The sequence below is a fragment of the Dromiciops gliroides genome, chromosome 3 (genome assembly GCF_019393635.1).
Source record: "Dromiciops gliroides isolate mDroGli1 chromosome 3, mDroGli1.pri, whole genome shotgun sequence".
Classification (NCBI taxonomy): Eukaryota; Metazoa; Chordata; class Mammalia; order Microbiotheria; family Microbiotheriidae; genus Dromiciops; species Dromiciops gliroides.
Genome location: NC_057863.1, coordinates 296,891,849 through 296,913,259, shown reverse-complemented (window position 1 = coordinate 296,913,259; position 21,411 = coordinate 296,891,849). Strand labels below are relative to the sequence as shown.

At 37.8% G+C, this 21,411-nt stretch overlaps 1 protein-coding gene across 5 annotated transcripts in view; it reads left to right on the top strand.

Annotated features, from left to right (window-relative positions):
- PDK3 (pyruvate dehydrogenase kinase 3) overlaps positions 1 to 21,411 on the top strand; it is a 134,798-nt gene that overhangs the window by 78,598 nt on the left and 34,789 nt on the right. For all 5 annotated transcript variants that reach the window (XM_043992822.1, XM_043992824.1, XM_043992823.1 and 2 more), the window contains 2 exons: positions 2,473 to 2,657; positions 7,175 to 7,264. In XM_043992822.1, coding sequence (XP_043848757.1) covers positions 2,473 to 2,657; positions 7,175 to 7,264 — 275 coding nt within the window. The remainder of the gene's footprint in view (positions 1 to 2,472; positions 2,658 to 7,174; positions 7,265 to 21,411) is intronic.

The window sequence follows — 21,411 nt, the reverse complement described above, 5'->3', positions numbered from 1 at the left end:
TGTGTGTGTGTGTGTGTGTGTGAAAATGGCTTTGTAAGCTGTAGAACTTTGTTATCAAAGTATTATTGTTGTATCTTCTATTTATATTTCAGCAAAAAATTAATTTTAATGAATAGTTGTACCTGATTGTGATAGACTAAACAAACCATCCTATATACAAAAAGAAGTAAATAAAAACAAAAATGACAAGAGTACTAATGTTTGATGATTTATTGATTGTATAAGTACAATTCTTTGTTCTGTATTGATTCCACTGTTTTGATAGGTAACAGATCTATGTTCCAAATCAGATTAATGTGCTTCATTTAAAAACAAAAATTATTAGAAATTTTTAATAGGTATAGCTTTGGCATTTGTAGATTTTTTTTCCTTTGCACTCTGGGGGTAAATTTGGAAAGACAGGAGTTATTTGAGATATTTATGTTTTTCAAGAGGTTATCATATGGACTGCTTTCCATATCTTCTTTTTTTTTCCATATCTTCTTTATGGAAACACATTGTTAATTTGAAAGATCCTGAAAAATACTTTTGGGGTTTGTAACATTGGACTATTTGGAATAAATTTCCTTTTTTGAGGAATGATATGATTTAATAAGATGAGAAACCCCTCTTTTATAGTCAGTTGTCAATTTTGTATGGAAATGTTGAAAAGGTAATAGATTGGGCCACTAACAAAAGTCTCATTCATTTATAATAATTGACTTCAATTTCTTAATATATTCACAGGTGTGTTACTAATTCTAGTTCTGATTTTTGTTATTTTTTTTTCCTTTAGCTCCTTAATGAGGAAATCAGAGCAGTTGAGGTGTGGAGTTGGGAAGGTGTGGAGTTGGGAAGGTGTGGAGTTGGGAAGGCATTGGCTTTGAGAGAGCTTCCAACCTTTTTCCTACTCCAGAGCTGCTTATAGTCACCACATAGAAACTGAGAGAATTCTTCTTTGCTGATGTTTGTTCATAGACTGTCCTGTTACACTGCTGTTGCAGAACTGGTTGCCCTTGAAACAAGCATGAGCACAAGGGAGGACCAAGTAAAATCTCTTTGCTTTGGACAAATGCATCTTTAGGAGTGTAATGTTCCTGAGTAGTTTTTTTCCCATCTGTATATGTTCATTATGTTGTGTTCATGTATCTCTGGGGGAGTATTGTATGAATCATGTTGCTGAACTGTCCAAGGACTTATACCCTGACAACAGAGAAACTAGCTAAGTAGCTTTTATATAGTGTTTTAAGATTCATAAAACACTGTGCAAATATTATCTTAATTCATGCTCCTATTGTGAGGTAGGTGCTTTTTATTATCTCCATTTTTACCAATGAGGAAACTGAGGCAAACAGGTTAAGTGACTTGCCTAGGGTCACACAACTAGTAAGTATTTGAGGCATGATTTGGATTTTGAGCAGAAGTTCAATATCCACCTCACTCATTACTGAATCTGTGTCTTTGACATCCTTTTCAGAGCCCTTTTCTTGGACATTTTATATTAACCCTAACAATACTATTCACCAATGTTCAGTTTTCCCTATCTTTTTTTTCTCCTGCTTTTTGTAGATTTTTAAATTATATTTGTAAGGGGTGGGAGAATGAGAAGGTAAATCTGCAACCATCTGGAGAAGGAAAAAAATACAGAATTAATGAGTGATTAATGTCTTTTGATTCAAACCCCCACACCCATTTACATTTTGTTTCTGGGGGATTTAAAGGTTTGTAGTAAGATTGTTAGTTTTATTAATATTAGAAGAAATATTGGGAAAGATACCTAAAGAAATATTTTTTTACTTCTAAGACTCCATTAACAAGTGTTTGTTTTAAGATAAAACAAAGAGGTTATTTCTTTAAGGATGGTCATCATATATTTCATAATATATCACATTCATGTTATATAATAATCTCATCAATAGTAGTAACTAAAAACTAGCAATGGATTGCTGAAATTTATTTTCTGTTAATGAATAAGCATATATATGTATATATGTGTATATACACACTACAAACATACATATACACATACATATGTGTGCATGTGTGTATATATATCTTACAATGTATCAGCAACTGTGCTTAACATGGGGGATATGGAGAAAAAGCAAAAAATTGCTCCCTTCTCTTAAGGTGTTTACATTCTAATGGGGGAGACCACTTGTATAAATCAAAACATGCAAGATAAATTCAGAGCAAATGGTGATAAGCTTAAAATTTTTACTTTTCTCTGTGCATACTTGGAGAAAGTGTTTCTGAAGGGAGAAATACTTAACTAAAAAAACTCCAAGAGAGTATTATAGTTTGTGTGAGGAAACAAGACTCTTTTGTGTATTACAATAGATACATGTCCCTCTAACTTTGGAAGAGGTAAGCCAATGTGTAGTGCTTTGGATAATGAGATGTCTCCAGACTTCAGCCCTGTAAGACATGAAGACTTTTAATATTTGCATACACTAATCAGTTTTTCTGTCTTTTTTTTTTCCTCCCCTACAGCTTTTTACAAGTCATGGTTAAAGTCAGAAACAGACACAATGATGTGGTTCCTACCATGGCACAAGGGGTGATTGAATACAAGGAGAAGTACGGTTTTGATCCTTTCATTAGCAGTAATATCCAGTATTTTCTGGATCGGTTTTATACCAATCGCATTTCTTTCCGCATGCTTATTAATCAGCACAGTAAGTTGGGGTTTTGTTTTTCCATCCTTAAAAAGACAATTAGAGTTGTTGCTCCTAAATGCCAAGATGCTGTGTTGATTTGAAGTTTCCTTTCCTCACTGATGACTAATTCTAACATTTCAGAATGAAAAGAAGGCAAATGGCATATTGTGACAGGTTGTAGCTAGACTAACATTTGATATGACTAGTAATGATTAATCTGAGCCACTTGACAGAAAATAGAAGTTGTCCATTTAAAAATGTTAAGTTTAAACCAGAGCACTTATTGGTACCTCAGACTGTAACACTAAGGCTAAATAATTTTTTTTTCCATTTTAACACATGAAAGGAGGGGTCACAAACTATTTTGAAGGCATTACTAGGCCCTGGATTACATTATCTCTGCTCACCAATCTTTGTTTTTTGTTGTGGTGTTTGGTATTTTTTATCCATTATCAGAAGAGATTTTCTCTTTTTCTTGTTTTGCCTTTTTTTGTTTAAACATTTTCTGACTTTGGTTTTACCAAATCAAATTTTTGTTTTTGGAAATGGTATTCGCAATAGAAGATTTTCCAACTGAATTACACAGTTAAGAATAATTCTGGGGGCAGCTAGGTGGCACAGTGGATAGAGCACCGGCCCTGGAGTCAGGTGTACCTGAGTTCAAATCCGGCCTCAGACACTTAACACTTACTAGCTGTGTGACCCTGGGCAAGTCACTTAACCCCAACTGCCTCACTAAAAAAAAAACAAAAACAAAAACAAAAACAAAAAGAATAATTCTGGGGGCAGCTAGGTGGCGCAGCGGATAAAGCACCGGCCCTGGATTCAAGAGGACCTGAGTTCAAATGCAGCTTCAGACACTTGGCACTTACTAACTGTGTGACCCTGGGCGAGTCACTTAACCCTTATTGCCCTGCAAAAAAAAAAAGAAGGAAGAAGAAGAAGAATTCTGCTGTAGTACAATCATGTGTTAGAAAGCTGCGTGTTGCTACTACTGTTTATTGCATCTTAAGATAATATCCTAAATATACTTCATTATGCAGAGAGTAGGAGATAGAATTAATACCTGCTCTGTAGGCTAACCCGGTCACCTGGGGATTTTTACTTTGTGTAATTGTGTTTGGCAGAAATGATTTGAGAGCAGTATATCTAAATCCATTTGAAAGGCTCTGATGTTATGGGTTTCTGATTTGAATCTGACAGGGAAGGGGGTCTATTCTCAGTATAAATTTGCTAGGGATTCTTCTTGATCCCAAAGCAACTTCTTTTGATTCCATTTTTCTCCATTGTTTTAATGGGACATGGAAAGATGTCCTTCATAATAGCTTTCATTGCTACTTTCTGGGTTTCTATTGCAAAAGAAGACTGAGGTCCTTAACTTCATTAAGCATGTTATTTCTCAAACAGATATGTAGTCCTTTAAAGGATTATCACTTAAGACTTTTTACTGATAGAGAAATAAACATGCTTAAAATAATAAATAAAAAGGAAAAATTCTAAAATTACAGCTGAAAAATCTTACAGTAGTAGATATCCCTGATCTTCATTAAAATATAATTAGTTCTGTTAGTTTTTAACCCTCTTTCACTGATGTACTCTTCTTATTTAGGGAGTCAACGCCACCCTTTTCTATGGAAAATAAGCATTCCCCACTAAAGTAAAGGATGCTGCCTCTTAATTTAATTCACTTTTCCTCCCTTCTTCATAACATCTTTCAAACGTCATAGATTCTATCCAAATATAAATAAAAAATGAGGGGTCTTAAAATTTTGAGGATATGTCAGATTCATAGTTTTATTTCGGGGTTCACCTGCCTCTTGAAAGGTCAAAGGTCAGTTCTTCTGACAAGTCAGCTTCATTGTGCTAGCCTACAACCAAGAGTTCAATCTTAACAGGACCCAATAGGCTTTACCTTAAAAAAAAAAAAGCTGTTCTTTCATAGATGACACCCTCTCTCCCAGGCAGTTTTGAAGTAAAACGTTGATTCCCAGCACTGGTCACAGAAGGTTTTATAAAGTACTGAATGACTCGGTTCAAACTACTAGTCATCACTACTAAAAAAATTAAAGCTAACATCTTCCTGATTATCAGCCATTCGTTGTGTTCATAGATGAAGGATATGACATTATTATTTATTTTGCAAATATAATGGGTTTTTTTGTTGTTGGGTTTTGTTGTTGTTTTTTTGCCAGGCAATGAGGGTTAACTGACTTGCCCAGGGTCACACAGCTAGTAAGTGTCAAGTGTTTGAGGCTGGGTTTGAACTCAGGTCCTCCTGAATCCAGGGCCAGTGCTTTATCCACTGAGCCACCTAGCTGCCCCCTGCAAATATAATGTTAAATAAATAGGGCTGCTAGGCACAGTGGATAGAGTTCTAAGCCTGGAGTCAGGAAGATTCATCATCATGAGTTCATATCAGGCCTCAGACACCTACTAGCTGTGTGACCCAGGACAAGTCACTTAACCCTGTTTGCCTCAGTTTCCTCCTCTAAAAATGAGCTGGAGAAGGAAATGACAAACCATTCCATTATCTTTGCCAAGAAAACCCCAAATGGGGTCACAAAAAGTCAGAAACGACTGAAACAGCTGAACAGCAAAAATGATGTTAATTATCCTTATTCTCACAGTAACTGATCCCTTTAGTTTTAACTATATATTTATTCCTTTTTTTTTTCTTCATGGTTTTTCTTGAAATAGCCTTTTACAGGATTTTTTAAAACTTTTCCGTTTTAAAAAGCATAGACATTTTTATTTTTTTAAAAAAATACTGATGTAGTGTGATTTTGTATAAAATTATAGACTTATAGTTGAAAAGGACTTTAGAGATCATCCAGTCCACCCCCCTCATTTTGTAAATGAGAAAACTAAGGCTTATAGTAATTGTCTGAGACAGGATTGAAACACGTCTTCATTTCTCATTTTGCCTCTCCACCCACCCAGAGAGCTATCCTGTATAACCAAGAATAAAAAAGAAAGAGGGGGAAAAAGCAATTCAGCAAAACTAATGTACATACCATTTGTCTGATAGTATATCCTATGTACCACATCCTTCTAATAGTGCCCCATCTCTGAAAAGAAGGGAGAAAAGCATATCCATTTCTCTTCTTCAGTACTAGGCTTGGTCATTATAATTACACAGTGTTTATATACTTTGTTCTAACTGGGACATTTTGGTAATGTGGATCGCTAATTATTTATTTTATGTTATGCACTGATGGATATTGTATGAGTGAGAGGAGTAAATATTTTTCAAACTTTATGACTTTCCAAATAAACATTTAAGGAGGAAAAAAACTATATATCTCTAGGGAAAAAAATATTTAGAGAGGAGAACCGTCATAAAATATTCAAAAAATATTTATATAACATTATATATTTGTTAAAATTATTCTACATAAGTTGAATAAATAGAAATCTTCTGAATTCATGTGTTTAAAAATAATTTAAGATGTAAGTTGATTTATAAATGAAAAAAAGAATACTAATGAAACTATCAACTTCAGATTATTTTCTAATCTTTATTATTTGTTATTGATTATAACTATGTAAAACCAATGTGTAATACTTAAAAATTTTATATTTCACTTAATATTATTTCCTGTGAATATTTTCATATATATTACTTTAGTTTATACAGTTATTTTTACTAGCTAAATAGTATTCTGTGCTGATAATATGCTCATTAATTTTTCACTCCCTCATTGTTCTCATTTTTCATCTATCATAAGTAAAACCAGTATAGCTGTGTTTTTATAGAAATTTTTTTTCATATGAGGCATTTCCTGGGAAAATATTGATTGAGGGGAAATTAAACTGGCTTTGAGATTTTTGTTGTGCATTGCCAGGTGACTTCTATGTCTTTTTATAAAACACTTTAACCAGTGTTGCATCCATTAATACTAAAAACTCTATTTAGTCCAGTGTAGTGATTTTTTTTAATTAAATTTTACTTTTTTTCAGTCAGCAAAAATCTCCCTTTCCTCTCCTCTCCATTCTTCAGTGGAAGGGACCCATTGAAAAAGAAAGAAAAACAAAACCTGTTTTACAAACATGTCTAGTCAAGCAAAACAAATTCCCACGTTGGCCATGTCAAAAAAGGAAAAAAACCTCTCCGTCTGTATACTCTGCATTAGCCATCTTGTGCAAAAAATTTTCAAAATTCTAGCTAGTACATTATAAATAGTTAACTGAAGCTCTGGTATAGGGTGCTGTGTGTGAATAAGAATTTTAATTAATTCAGGGGGAAAAGAGGTTCTGGGTTTGTTCTTTTAGATAAGACATTTGCATCAAACACATTTCACTGATTTTAAGTGCCTTGCCATTACTGATGCTATCTCTTAGCTTTGGTTTACTTTCTTGTGAACTTTTGCTTTGAGTTTGATGGCAGCTATTATCAGTTTTGCTTATATATGTGGACCCTTGACTTCATGTTACAAAAAAGGAAATCCTTTAAAAAATTTGGTATCATGCATTTCCATGTTTAGCTATCCATTATAGGGTTGTATTTACTAATCTTTTACTTCTTTCCCTTTTAGCACTTCTGTTTGGTGATGACCCTAATCCTGCTCATCCTAAACACATCGGGAGTATTGATCCAACTTGTAATGTTGCTGACGTAGTGAAAGGTAAGGAGACCAAATAAATATTCTTGTCTAAAAGGTATAATGGAGTTTGTTCTCTTCCTTGAGATATCATGGCCTTTTGAACTTCAGGTTTCATTTCAGGTATATAGTTAAATGCAAGTTCTACCTAGTTATCAAGAAACATGGGCAACAAAACATTTAATCTCTGATTATTTTCCCTTCTGCAAAATGAAGTTAATAATAACTTACTCTGGGTATGTAAAGAAGGACTGGGGAGTGATCCTGTTTTTATAAATTGGTGCTCAGTAATTATGTTTTACTCAAATTAATAAACTGTCACCTTTGCTTTTGCTGAATAGCATCATATTTTTGCAAAGGTTATATCTGCATTTAAAGAAATCAAAAAACCTAGGTAAGTTAGGGTTCAGGAAATGAAATTCTTGAATTTCCCTTTTTTAGGCTTTGATTTTCTTCATCTCTAAAAAGAAAGGATTGGATTAGATGGTCTTTATGACTCAACATTCTATGATTGTATTCTCTAGCTTTCTTTAACCTCTTTCTAAAGGTTTAAATAGTTCATTATTGGGGCGGCTAGGTGGCGCAGTGGATAAAGCACCAGTCCTGGATTCAGGAGTACCTGAGTTCAAATCCGGCCTCAGACACTTGACACTTACTAGCTGTGTGACCCTGGGCAAGTCACTTAACCCCCATTGCCCCCCCCCCGCAAAAGTTCATTATTTTGTTTTTCAGGAAACAGTTTTAATTTCAAAAAAATATTCTGTCCCTTCCACTCTTTCTGTTTCTCATTGAGCAAATTAAAAAATAAAACAAACAAGCCTAAGAAATAAATCCCTCAGTATGTAGATGCATAGTCTGGCCAAAAAAAAAAATTCTCACACTAGTCATATCTAAACATTTATGTCTCTTTCTGAATTTTAAGTTCATCACTTCTTTGGCAGGAGGTGTCATGTTTAATCTTCATTCTTTTGGATTTGTGACTTATGACTGCACCAGTCAGAGTCCTAAAGGATTTCAGAGATATTGTTCTCTATAAATTGTTCACCTAGTTCTGTTCACTTTGATCTGTCAGTTCATAAATGCCTTCTAGTTTCCTCTAAAATTGTCCATATGCCATGTACTGTGCTAAGTCCTGGGGATACAAAAAGAGGCAAAAGACAGTCCCTTGTCCTCAAGAAGTTTGTAATATAATGGGGGAAACAACTTGCAAACAAAAATATACAAGGCAAAGTATATGCAGGATAAATTGGAAATAATTAACAGAGGGAAATTAAGAGGGATTGGGAAAGGCTTTTTGTTGAAAGTAGGATTTTGTAACAGCCAGGAGGCCAGCGTCACTGGGCTATGTATGAGTAAGGTATGAGAAGACTAGAAAAGGAAGAGGGGACTAAGTTAGGAAGGGCTTTGAATGCCAAACAGAGCATTGTGAAATTACTTCTGGAGGAAATAGGAAGCCAGTGGAGTTTATGGGTAGGTGGGGGTGAAAACCATGTAGAAAAATCACTTCAGTAGCTTAATGGAGTATGGATTAGAATGGGAAGTATGGCATTCAAAAAGTTTGAGAGAGACATAATTTCTGGGTAATTTAATCATTTTATTAATAATGCCAACATTTTTCATAAAAGGCGGGTAGCACTCTCAGATATCAAAAGGCAATCATGGCAATGGGCTTACTGGCTCTTGGAAGAGAGGTGTTCCTGAGGGTGGCAATTAACTGGTTAACAGTTAATAAGAGGCGGACTTTACAAAGAGACGTGAGCTCACTCCAGTGAGGGGCTAAGAGTAAAATCATGTCAGCTGGCCAGAAAAACTATACCCATATCCAAACTACAATTATTAGGCAATCTAGGCAAAGATTCTATATTCCCCCACCCAGGCCTGAGGTAGTTGGGTGAAGTAGCAATACCCAGAATGAGGAGAATGTTAATCCTATCTTCCATTAGCCTAGATTAGACAAGGAAATAAGGGAGGGGAAAAAAGGTTGGGTCTCCCCAATTTTAATAATTGGCAATTAATATGAGAGAAATGATCATTTCTCTCAGAAGACACTTGAGGCAAGCACACCCATCACTGGCTATTGCCGTAATCCAGGTGTGAGGGCCTACAAAGGAGTGGTAGCCATGTTAGAGGAGAGAAGGGGATGTGTCTCACACTTCTAGAGGGGGATAGTGAGTTGATAAGGGAGATTGCCTAGCTGCAGTGAGGGCTTAATTTAGGTCATGTGACATAAATTTGTAGTGGACCTGGTCAGAATGGTTGCTTGATTTTCTCCACCTTTGTTCAGCAGCATGTGTATAGGTGCAAAGGCAATGAATGGTGGGAGTAATCCAAGACTGAGGCTTGGCTGGGAATAATCACTAATATGTTAAGGGATTCAAGAAAGGAGAACAGTGTAGAGCTGAATTAATTCACCAAGGAATCAAGCTAGGGAGAGGAGGAGAGAGTGGCTAATGTAGTGGGAGATAGCATGGGAAAGAATTGATGGGTCAAGGGATTGGAGGTCATGGTGTGGATGAAGAATAGTACTTTGTAAGGGAAGGCAGAGGAAGAAGTGAAAAGCCAACAGATTGTGGTCAGATAAGACGATTTCAGAATTCTTAGACATGGAGATGGTACATTTGTGGGTGATTGCAAGATAAAGGGTATGACCATCTTTATGTGTGTCTGAGGTAGGATGGAGGTGTAGTTCATCAAGTGAGTAGGTTAAGGAACTGAGTGGGGTATTTGAAGAATATTTGAAGAATGTAATGGAATACTATTGTGCTGTAAGAAACGATGAGGAAGAGGATTTTAAAGAAACCTGGAAGGACTTACATGAACTGATGCAGAGTGAGATGAGCAGAACCAGGAGAACATTGTACACAGTAACAGCAACATTGTGTGATGATCAACTGTGTTAGACTTGGTTCTTTTCAGCAGTCCAATGATCCAAAACAATTTCAAAGAACTCATGATAGAAAATGTTCTCCACATCCAGAAAAAAGAACTGTGGGTTCTGAATGCAGATTGATACTGTTTCTACTTTTTGGCTGTTTTTTTTTGGTTTTTGAGGTTTTCCCCTTGTGTTCTGATTCTTCTTTCACAATATGACTAATGCAGAAATATTTTTAATGTGATTGTACATATATAACCTATATCAGATTTCTTTCCGTCTTAGGGAGGGGGGAGGGAAGGGAGAGTGGGAGAAAAATTTGAAGCTAGAAATCTTATATAAACAAATGTTGAAAACTATCTTTACATGTAAATGGAAAATAATAAAGCAATTTTATGATTAAAAAAAAATTTGAACTCCTAATCCCCCCAAATACACACACACACACACACACACACACACACACACACACACACACCTTTGGAGTATCATATTTCAAGCTTTCTTCTCTTGTCAATTGGCAGCTGTGCTCTTGTATAGCCCTTATTTAGGCTCCTTGATTTTTAAGGGCCTTCCTTTTGGTTACTTGTAATATTTTTTTTTTTACCTTGAATCTCAGGATTTTGACAGTATGGTTCCTGGGAGTTTTTTTTTTTTTTTTTTTGCGGGGCAATGGGGGTTAAGTGACTTGCCCAGGGTCACACAGCTAGTAAGTGTTAAGTGTCTGAGGCTGGATTTGAACTCAGGTACTCCTGAATCCAGGGCCAGCACTTTAACCACTGCGCCATCTAGCTGCCCCCTGGGAGTTTTTATTTAGTGATTTCACCACTCAGGAGGTGACTGGTGCATTCTTTCTGGTTTTTTGTTTTGTTTTGTTTTTTGCTTTGCCCTTTGATTCTAAGAGTGCTGGGATTTTTCATTTATAATTTCCTGAAATATGGTGCATTGACATTTTAATCATAATTTTTGTTTTCTGATAATTGTTTCTCCTTTACCTGTTTTCCAGGTCAGATGTTTTTGACATTATTTTTCTTAGATTTTCTTTCTTTCTTTCTTTCTTTTTTGAATTCTTTGTTTCTATTTTGATATTTCTTGTTTGCTTGTTGAGTGGTTTTCTGTGTAGGCCATTGTAGTTTTCAGGGCATTCAGTTCTTGATTGAAGTTTTCCAATGTCTATTCTAAGGTGTTAATTTTCCTTAACAGTCTTTCCTCTCTAGCATTTCTATTTTGTTTCTTTTTTTCATTTCTTCCAGGTATTCCTTCAGTCCCTGTGGCCAAGATATTTTTTCTTTGAGCAAAAATTACCTGGTATGGGGTTACTTTCATTTTTAGAGTTTACCCCCTAAGTATCTCAAAAACAAAAGTATTTCTTCATGGTGTTCATAGTTTTCCTTGCTTTGCCCCTTGAGATCTGTACTTGGCTCAGGCCCCACAACTGAATGGTATAGGTGGGACTTGCCTGGTCCTGAATACAGTACTCAGATGAGGCCTTTCTCTTAAGGGACTCTAAGACTTTTCTAGGCCTGTACTCTACGTGGAGATGTTTTGTCTTTGAGAGTGTGAGAGAGTTTGAAGGAGCAGTGGAACACAGTAAATGGCAGAGATCAGCTTTGTGAAGTTTATTCTACTGTAAGGCTATATAATTCATATGGTACTTCTCATATATTGTCCTATATTGTAGTTATTTGTGAATGTCTTACTTGTTTTTATTATACATTTAATAGCCAGTCAGTCAACAAGCATTTATTAAGCACTTCACACCAGATACTTTGTTATGTGCTAGTGATAGAAAACAAAAATAGCAGCCCCTGCCCTCAGAAGGCTTACATTCTAATGGGGGAGATAAGATATATAAATCAGTCTGTTCAAGGTAAAGATGGAAGGTAGCTTAGAGGAAAAGACAATAATAGCTGTGGAATGGAGGAAGGCCTCCAACAGGAATCTAGAAAGATGCCAGGAAATCGTAAGAGGTAGAGGGAGAGCCTTCCAGGCATGAGGGGCAGGAGGTAAGGGAAGAGCAGCCAATGCAAAGATACTGAGGCAGAACATGGAGTGTCCTGTATGATCAACCTTAAGTAGGCCACTGTTAGGCCATAAAGCACATGGAAAGGAGTAATGCATTTTAAAACTGTTAAGAAGGGGCCAGATTGTAATGAGATTTAAAAGCTAAACAAGAATTTATATAAAAGAAAATCAGTCAAAAAACTAGTGGACAAAATCTTAACCCAAATTTCCAATATTATAAAAGGGCAGAACCAATGGAGTTAACAAATAGCTTAAGTTGCTTTTGTTCTGTGTCCTTTTTTAAACCTGTCCAAAATCCTACCACCTTTGACTTTGGTTTTCTTTACATTTCTTTTTTATATATATTTGTGTGTGTGTGAGAGTGATATGTATGTGCCAGTGTCTGTCCAGTTGTAGTTCTATTATTTTCTTTGTGAAACATCTCATACATCTTTCCATATTTCCTCCTGTATTTCAAAGTGAACAACTAATTTCCTTAACTAGACTGTAAACTCCTAGAGATCAGGGACATCTTATAATTTTTCATATTCCTCATAGTACCTCAGCATCCTGAGCAATTGAATGAATTCTTGCATGCATAAATAAAAGGGGAAAAAAAGAATACTAGGTGGCACTTAGGAATTAGAAAAAGTCCTGCAACGAGGTTTGAGTCCACTACAATTGTATGTTAACTCAAATGGTTCCTTACATTAACAAGAGAAACATCTTCTAAACCTCTTCTTTCCTCAAGTGTCTCATAGCCTCCCTCAGCCTTGAAGCTAGTCAACTAGCACTTATTATATGCCAGGATCTGTTCTAAGATTTGAGAATATTGAAAAAAGGGATATTAAAAAAAATAGCCCCTATTCTCACGGTGCTTATATTCTAATGTGGGAGACAGCATGCAGAAAACTATATATACACAAATATATGCAGGGTAAATGGGAGATAATCAACAGAGGGAAGACATTAAGGGAAATTGGGGAAAGTTTTTTATAGAAAATGGGACTTTAGCTGAGTCTTGAAAGAAGCCAGGGAAGACAGTAAGTGAGGGTAACAGGATGAGAGTTCCAGATGTGGGGAACAGCCAGTAAAAATTCTTAAAGTTGGAAAATGAAGTATTATATTTGAGGAACAAAAAGGAGGCCATTGTCACTGGATTGCAAAGTATGGATGAGAGGGAGGAGAGGAAGGGAGAGGAATTTAAGATATAAGAAGACTGGAAAGATAAGAATGGGCTAGGTTATGGCGGGCTCTATATGCCAAACAGGAGTTTATATTTGATCCTGAGGCAAGAGGGAGCCCACTGAAATCTACTATATAAAGGGGTAACATGGTCAGATTTGTGCTTTGAGAAGATTACTTTTGACGCTGAGTGGAAGACAGACTGTTTTGGGGAAAAAGCAGAGAGGCTGGCCCACACCAGGCTTTTAGCAGTGACGGGAGGAAAGAGAGCCTATAAGAGAGATGTTATGAAGGTAGAATAAGCAGGACTTGGGAACTGATTGGATATGGGTGGTGAAAGGGAGAGAGTAAGGAGTCAATGTTACACCTTGGTTTCAAACCCAGATAATTAATAGGATATTATTGCACTTGCAAGTAATTGGGAAGTTACAAAGAAGAGAAAGTTTGGGAGAAGGGGGAAGATAATGAGTTTTTTAATATCCTCAAATCTTAGAACAGATCCTGGCATATAATAATTGCTAGTTGACTAGCTTCAAGGCTGAGGGAGGGGATAGTGTGAGATGCTTGAGGAGAGAAGAGGTTTAGAAGAGGTTTCTCTTATTAGTGTAAGGAACCATTTGAGTTAACATACAATTGTAGTGGACTCAAACCTCATTGCAGGACTTTTTCTAATTCCTAAGCGCCACCTAGTATTCTTTTTTTCCCCTTTTATTTATGCATGCGAGAATTCATTCAATTTCAGACATATTGAGTTCAAGATTGTCCAATAGGCAGTTGGAGATGCAAGAATGGAGATCAGGAGAGAGATGAGGGCTGAACAAATAAATCTGAGAATCATTTGCATGAAGATGATTGTTAAATCCAGGAGAGCTCATGAGATTATCAAGCAAAATATTATAGGGGAGTAAAGAAGAGGGCCACCCATGGTTAACAAGTGTGACTTGGATGAATATTAGCAAAGGAATCAGAGAAAGAATGGTCTGAGTAAGAAGAGAATTTGGTGTTGAGTGGGATGGGAAGTACACCCACTGACCCCTGTAATAGAGACTCGAGGAGAAAGGAGGCTGAAGCATTGATTTTATTTCTTTCGAAAGAAAGGTGTACCACACTCACTGGGACAACCAGGAGGTGTGACACACCGGGATTAGAAATCAAGCAGTTTTTATACTTCTTACAGATATCTAATTTGAGCAAAAATGCGGTAATTGCGTTCAGCAATAAATCACTTTTTACAGACATCTGATTTGAGCAAAAATGTGGTAATTGGGTTCAGCAATAAATCTTTCTCCTGGGATGTTCAGTGATAAGTCCCTCTCTCCTGGGTCAGAATGCCCCAACCTCAGGGGTTCAGTCATAGGTTATTTTGCAAAATTTCACGTTTCAGCAACAATTTATCATATCTACATAATGTCTCGGTGCAGACCCTATGAAGCAATTTTTAAGTTGATATACCTATATTTAGAAAGGGGGATAGTAGCTTCCCGTTATTGCCTCTCTCTAGAGAAAAAAAAACAGAGAGAGAGAAATAGGGGCTTTAAGGGGCTTTAAGACTGAGATCAGATCACTAGGCCGAAGGGGGGGCACTTTCCATCTCAGTGGAGGGTCATATCCATATGTCCCTCTCAGTGTCATGAACCTTGAGGGAAAAGTATATCAAGGAAAAGAGGGCAAACAACAGTATCAATCTATAGAAAGGTCAAGAAGGATGAGGAATTTTGTTTGTTTCTAATTTTTAAAAAATGTTTATTTTCCAAGATGGCGGAGGAAAGACATTAAGCTCACAGGGCTCCTGATACAATAACCCCCAAAATAGCAATAAAAGAACCCTTGGGGCAGAAAAACACACAAAAATACAGGCTGAGAGTTTTCTCCAGCTATAGATAGATTTCAGGGGGCCGTGCTGGGCCACAACTAAGGCCTAACCCTGCAATCGGGCCGACACACCAGATACCCGCCAGAGGAATTTGCCCCAGTGCCTCTGAATCGGCTGCAGCACTGGCGTCTTCTGGAACTGAGAGCGCAGTTGGACTGAATGGCTGGCCTGGCGGGGGGAGTGCAGGGGTACCAGTAGATTGGGGGAAAGGATTCCACTGTAGCACCCCAGTGAGCAACCAGGAAGAAATCCTGAGCGGCAGGAGACCCAGGTGGGGGAGGGGAGCAGGGGAGCAGTCTCATCGGAAGCTGAGAACCACACCACAGAAAGCTTTGCTGGTTGGTTTCTTAGTAAATAGGCCTGAGGTTATCTCCGGACCTGAGAACAGGCCAGGTGAGATTAAAGCCTGCCCCACCCCACCCCACCCCCAACCCAAAACACCTGGGACCCTCTGAAGCTGAGAACAGAAGTGGAGCCGAGAAGCAGCCCCCACACACACACACACACACACACACCCCAGTGGAGAGTTTAAAATCAAATGAAAGTGAGGCCAGGAAGGCTGAGAAGAAGCCCAACCATCCCCTAGGCCACGCTGTAGCTTGAACAGTGTGTCCTGGAAGCAGCACCACACTTTAAGGAGTTAAAAGCCAAGAAATAGTAAGCCAGGATGAGCAGGCAGAGAAAGCAGAAGACCATCGAAAACTTCTTTGGGGGTAAGGTAGACCACAATACAACCTCAGAAGAAGAAGATAATAACAGGGTCAAAGCTCCAACATCCAAAGCTTCCAAGAAAAATATGAACTGGTCTCAGGCCATGGAAGCTCTCAAAAGGGACTTTGAAGAGAAAGTAGGAGAAATAGAAAGAAGATGTAGAGAAAAGGAGGAAAGAATGGAAAGGGAAATGAGAGCGATGAAGGAGAGTCATGAGAAAAAAGTCAACAGTTTGAAAAGCCAAATGGAAAAGGAGATTAAAAAACTGTCTGATGAAAATAACTGCCTAAGAATTAGGATTGAACAAATGGAAGCTAGTGACCTTATGAGAAACCAAGACACAGTAAAGCAAATCCAATTGAATGAAAAAATAGAGGGCAATGTGAAATATCTCCTTGGAAAAACAGCTGACCTAGAAAATAAATCTAGGAGAGATAATTTGAAAATCATTGGACTACCTGAAAACCATGACCAAAACAAAAGCTTAGACACCATCCTCCAAGAGATTGTGAGGGAAAATTGCCCTGATATTCTAGAAGCAGAAGCTAAAATAGAAATTGAAAGAATCCACCATTCACCTCCTGAAAGAGATCCCAAAAGGAAAACCTCCATGAATATTATAGCCAAATTCCAGAACTCCCAGGTCAAGGAGAAACTACTGCAAGCAGCTAGAAAAAAGGAATTCAAATACTGTGGAGCTCCAATAAGGATAAAGCAAGATCTAGCAGCTTCTACATTAAAGGACCAAAGGGCATGGAATATGATATTCCAGAGGGCAAAGGAATTGGGACTTCAGCCAAAAATCACGTACCCAGCAAAACTGAGTATAATTTTTCAGAGGCAAAAATGGGATTTCAATGAGAAAGAGATGTTTCAAGCATCTGTGATGAAAAGACCTGAACTGAATAGAAAATTCAACTTTCAAGTACAAGATCCTGGAGAAGCATAAAAAGGTAAACAGGAAAAAGACTTCATGAGGGATATTAAAAGATCAAACTGTTTACATTCCTACATGGGAAGATAATACTTTGAAATCATAAGAACTATCTCAGTAAGAAATTCAGGGGTAGCTGGGTGGTGCAGTGGATGGAGCAGTGGATGGAGCCCCGGCCTTGGACTCAGGAGAACCTGGGTTCAGGTGTGACCTTGGACACTTGACAATTGATAGGCAAGTCGCTTGACCCTGGTTGCCTCACCAAAAAAACAAAACAAAACAAAACTTCTTCACAAGAAATTCACAGAAGACAGGGCTGAACTGAATACGAAGGGATGATATCTGTAAAGCATTTATGTTTTGTTCTTTGTAGGGCAGACGGGGAGGTGTGTCTTATGTCTGGGGCTGGATTTGGGCTTGGGGGGGCCTCCTGGGTCCAGGGCTGGTGCTTTGTCCACTGTGCCACCTAGCTAATCCATGATGACATCATTAAAATAGGGTTGAGGTGTAGGAGGAATAAATTGGGGGAGGGAGAAGGGGAGAGAGGGTCTGGGGAGTGGTATTTCACTTAAGGAAACAAGAAGAAAGCTTATGGAGGAGAGTAAAAGAGGGGGAAGGAGTTGGGGAGTGAGTGAGCCTTAATATCATCAGAATTAGCTCAAAGAAGGACTAACATACATACTCAAGTAGGTATAGTAATATACTTTTGCCCTGGGGGGGGTGGAGGGAGAAAATGGGGGGGGAAGAAGGGAAGGAGGAAAGGGCAGATTGGGGGAGAGAGCAGTAAAAAGCAAAACACTTTCAAGGAAGATGAAGATGTTCTGCATTACTGCACCAGTATGACATTGAATTGCTTGATCTCATAGGGAAGGTTGAGGAGGGAGGGAGGAAGAAAAATTTAGAACACAGAATTAGCTCAGGAACCCTGATCTCATTGGAGTGGGCTCATGGGGGGAATAGCTTTTATACCCAATTGGGAAGAGCAATCTATTTAACCCTGCAGGAAAATAGGAGGGGAAGAGGAGAAGGAAGGAAGGAAAAGGGTGAAAAAAGGGAGTGCAGAGCGAGGGAGAGGATAGTCAGAAATAAGGCACCTCTGAGGAGGAATAGGTAAAAAGAAGATAGAGTAAATGTCATGGGAAGAGAGTGGGATGGAGGGAAATAGTTATGATGATTGATTATAATGGCAAAATGTATGGTACCTACTTTGCTGGGCTTTTATGAAAAAGATTCTCTGTCAAGCTTAAGGTACTATATAGAGGTTTTGATGAACAGGATGCTATCGGGAAAACCTGGAGAGACCTACATGAGCTTCTGAAGCAGAGTGAAATGTACTGTATACAAAATAACAGCAGTAGTGCAGGATGATCTGCTGGGAAGCATTTGGTTGTTTTCAGCAAGGCAATGATCCAATGTAACCCTGAGGGATTTATGAAGATTGCAGCCCATCTGCAGAGAAAGAACTGATAGTATCTGAAAACAGATGGAAGCACATTAAAAAAATTTTTTTTCATTTCCTCTTTGACAATTTCTTAATCTGAAGTTTGGGGTTTTTTGACTGTTTTCTCTCACAACTAGCTGATATGGGAATTTTCCCATGACTGCTCATGTATAACTTATTTTGAATTGATTGAGTTCTTGTGGGTGGGGGTGGGAATGGAGGGGGGAAGAGAAGTTGGAACACAAAGTTTTTTAAAAATTGATGTTAAAATTTTGTTTTTACATATATTTTGGAAAATAAAGTTCTATTCAGAATTTAAAAAAAATAAAAAATGTTTATTTTCAATTCCAAATTCTCTCTCTCCCCCATTCAATGAGAAGGCAAGAAGTACAATATGAAGTCATAAAAATATTTCTATGTTAGCTACATTGCAAAAAATAAACAAGAAGAATAAAGAGAAAAAAATGTGCTTTAGTCTGTACTACATAGTCCTTCAATTCTCTATCTGGAGGTGGAAAATATGTCCTTTGGAATTGTTATGGATAACTGTATTGATCCGTTGCTGAGTCTTTCACAGTTGCTAATCATTACAATGTTGCTATTACTGTGTACATTGTTCTCCTAGTCCTGCTCACTTCACTTTGCATCAATTCATTTAAGTCTTCCCAGATTTTTCTGTACCTTCATCGTTTCAAAATGGATGAGAATTAAGAAAAGACCATTAGATTTTGCAATTAAGAAATCATTGGGGGGGGCAGCTAGGTGGCGCAGTGGATAAAGCACTGGCCCTCAGGAGTACCTGAGTTCAAATCGGGCCTCAGACACTTGACACTTACTAGCTGTGTGACCCTGGGCAAGTCACAACCCCCATTGCCCCACCCCCCCAAAAAAAATCATTGATAGTTTGTAGAGAGAAGTTACTCTCAAATGATAGGGTCAGAAGATAGACTACAAAGGTAAGAGAATGAAATTAAAGGTAATGGAGGTATTAATTGTAGATTTTCTCAAGGAGTTTAACTAGAAAAGGTACAAGAAATATAGGACTGTAGCTAGCAAGGAGGAATAGAGCAAATGAGGGTTTTTTGAGTGTGGAGGAGACATAGACATGTTTATAGACAATGGGGGAAGAGGATAGCAGACAGGAAGAAATTGCAGATAAATGAGGTAGTAGTTATATCAAGTGCTTCAGAGAAGTCAAAAAGGATAAAGACTGCAAAGAAGACATTAGATTTGGTAGTTACAATATCATGGGATCATAACTCTATAACTGGGATTTCATAGGTCATTTAGTTCAGACTACCTAGGGCAGGGGTATGACCTCATTTTAAAAATGAAGAAATTATGACTAAGAGAGTCTAAGTGACTTGCCTAGGGTCACACAGATAGTAAGCAATGGAGTTGAGATTTGAACTTAGTTACTCTGACTCCAGCCACTGGGTTATTTCCACTTCACCAGTTAACATTATAGAGTTCAGTCTCAGTTGAGTTCTAGGGACCTAAGCCAGATTGCAAAAGGCTTTTAATGAGAGATAGTGGAAGCACCAATTATAGATAGTCCTTGTGGAAAGGGATAGAAAATCAATTAGGAACTCATTGGAAAGATGGGAGAATATCCTAGTAGGAGTCAGTAGGATCTGGATTAGATGATAAATGTGGATAGAGTGTACATCAAAGGAAGAGACATTGACCTGATAAGAAGTAGGGAGAGTGGAAGTATCATTGGGGGTTAAACATGGCTGAGTAATAGAGGAGAGAGAAAGGATGATAGCTAGCAAGGGTGGCTGGATCCTAATGAGAATTTTACAAGGATTAGGGAGACTTGGGTATATTTGTAGACAGCAAGCAAGAAACCAGTAGATAAGGGGAGAAAATAGAAGAGGAAATATCAGTAGCAATCGAAAAGATAGAAGGTAATGAGATCAAGAGTACGTGTGGTGTGATTGATTTTGGCAAGGAGAATGGATATATGGGGAGAATGGATCTCTTCATCATAGATAGAAGTGAAGGAGGAGATAGTAGATGATGGTGTCAGAGGATTAATGGATGGTGAAGAAGAAGGAATAAAATGGAGCCGATAGTAAATGACCTTGAATTTCTCAGCACAATACAGGGTAAATATTTCAGCTAAGAGGGAGAGAGTAAGAAGTACCCAGCAGTAGGTTTGAGAGAAGAGTAGGTTTAAAAAAGCAACTGTGGAAAGTGGGATAGAGGATTAATTTGGAAGGAAAAAAAGGAGTGCCTTATTGGGGTAACGACCAAGGTAAAATTAGAGGACATAAATTTGTGGTGAACTTAATTAGCATAATTGTTTGACTTCCTCCGACTCCATTCAGCAGCAAGGGAATAAGAGTAGAGGTGGATGTTGCCATAATTCCTGGTTGAGGTTTGGCAAGATTTGAACATTGTTAGCACAAGGGAGTTGGAGTTATAGAACAGAGGGTAGTATAGCATTCAAGTGGTTCATTCACTAAGGGATTGAGATTGGGAAGTGAGGAAATTGTAGCCAGAGCAGGGGTGATAGATTGTCTGGGAAGGTGCTGAGGTGTGGAGGGATTGGAACTCACAGTGAGAATGAAGGCTTAGGAGAATTAAGGCACAGAGAGAGATGGAATGGTAATAAGATTTGATCAGATAAAGAAAGGTTATAGTTCTTAACCTTACCCCTTAGGAGTGATAACAGGATCAAGTTTGAGACCATCCCTTTGTGTAGCTGAGGTGGAGAAAGTAGGTGACAAATAGACTGAAAAATTGGAAGTTTAGGCTATGAATGTAGTTTGAATTCTGGTATGGGGACAGAGTTTGGGGTGGAGAAGCAGAACTATGAGCTATAAAACTAACTCATTGAGAAAGGAGGGAGAATTTCTTTGGGGTAAGTAGATAATAAGCATTAGAATCTGGATTAAGTGATAAATTTGGATAGAATGTACCTTAAAGGAGGAGACATTACTTTGTATTGGGAAGTACGGAGAGTCTAGAAGTGTCCCTGGGGAATAAGGAGTATTCTGGCCCCCTCAGGAACTGGTGAGTCAGGGAGTATGAGAAAAGGTACAATTAGTATTGGAGATGATGACCAATAATGAAATGGTAACCAAGGGGAGTCAGGTCTCAGTGAGATCCTTAAGATGAAAGGAAAAAGGGAGGAAGTGGTCTC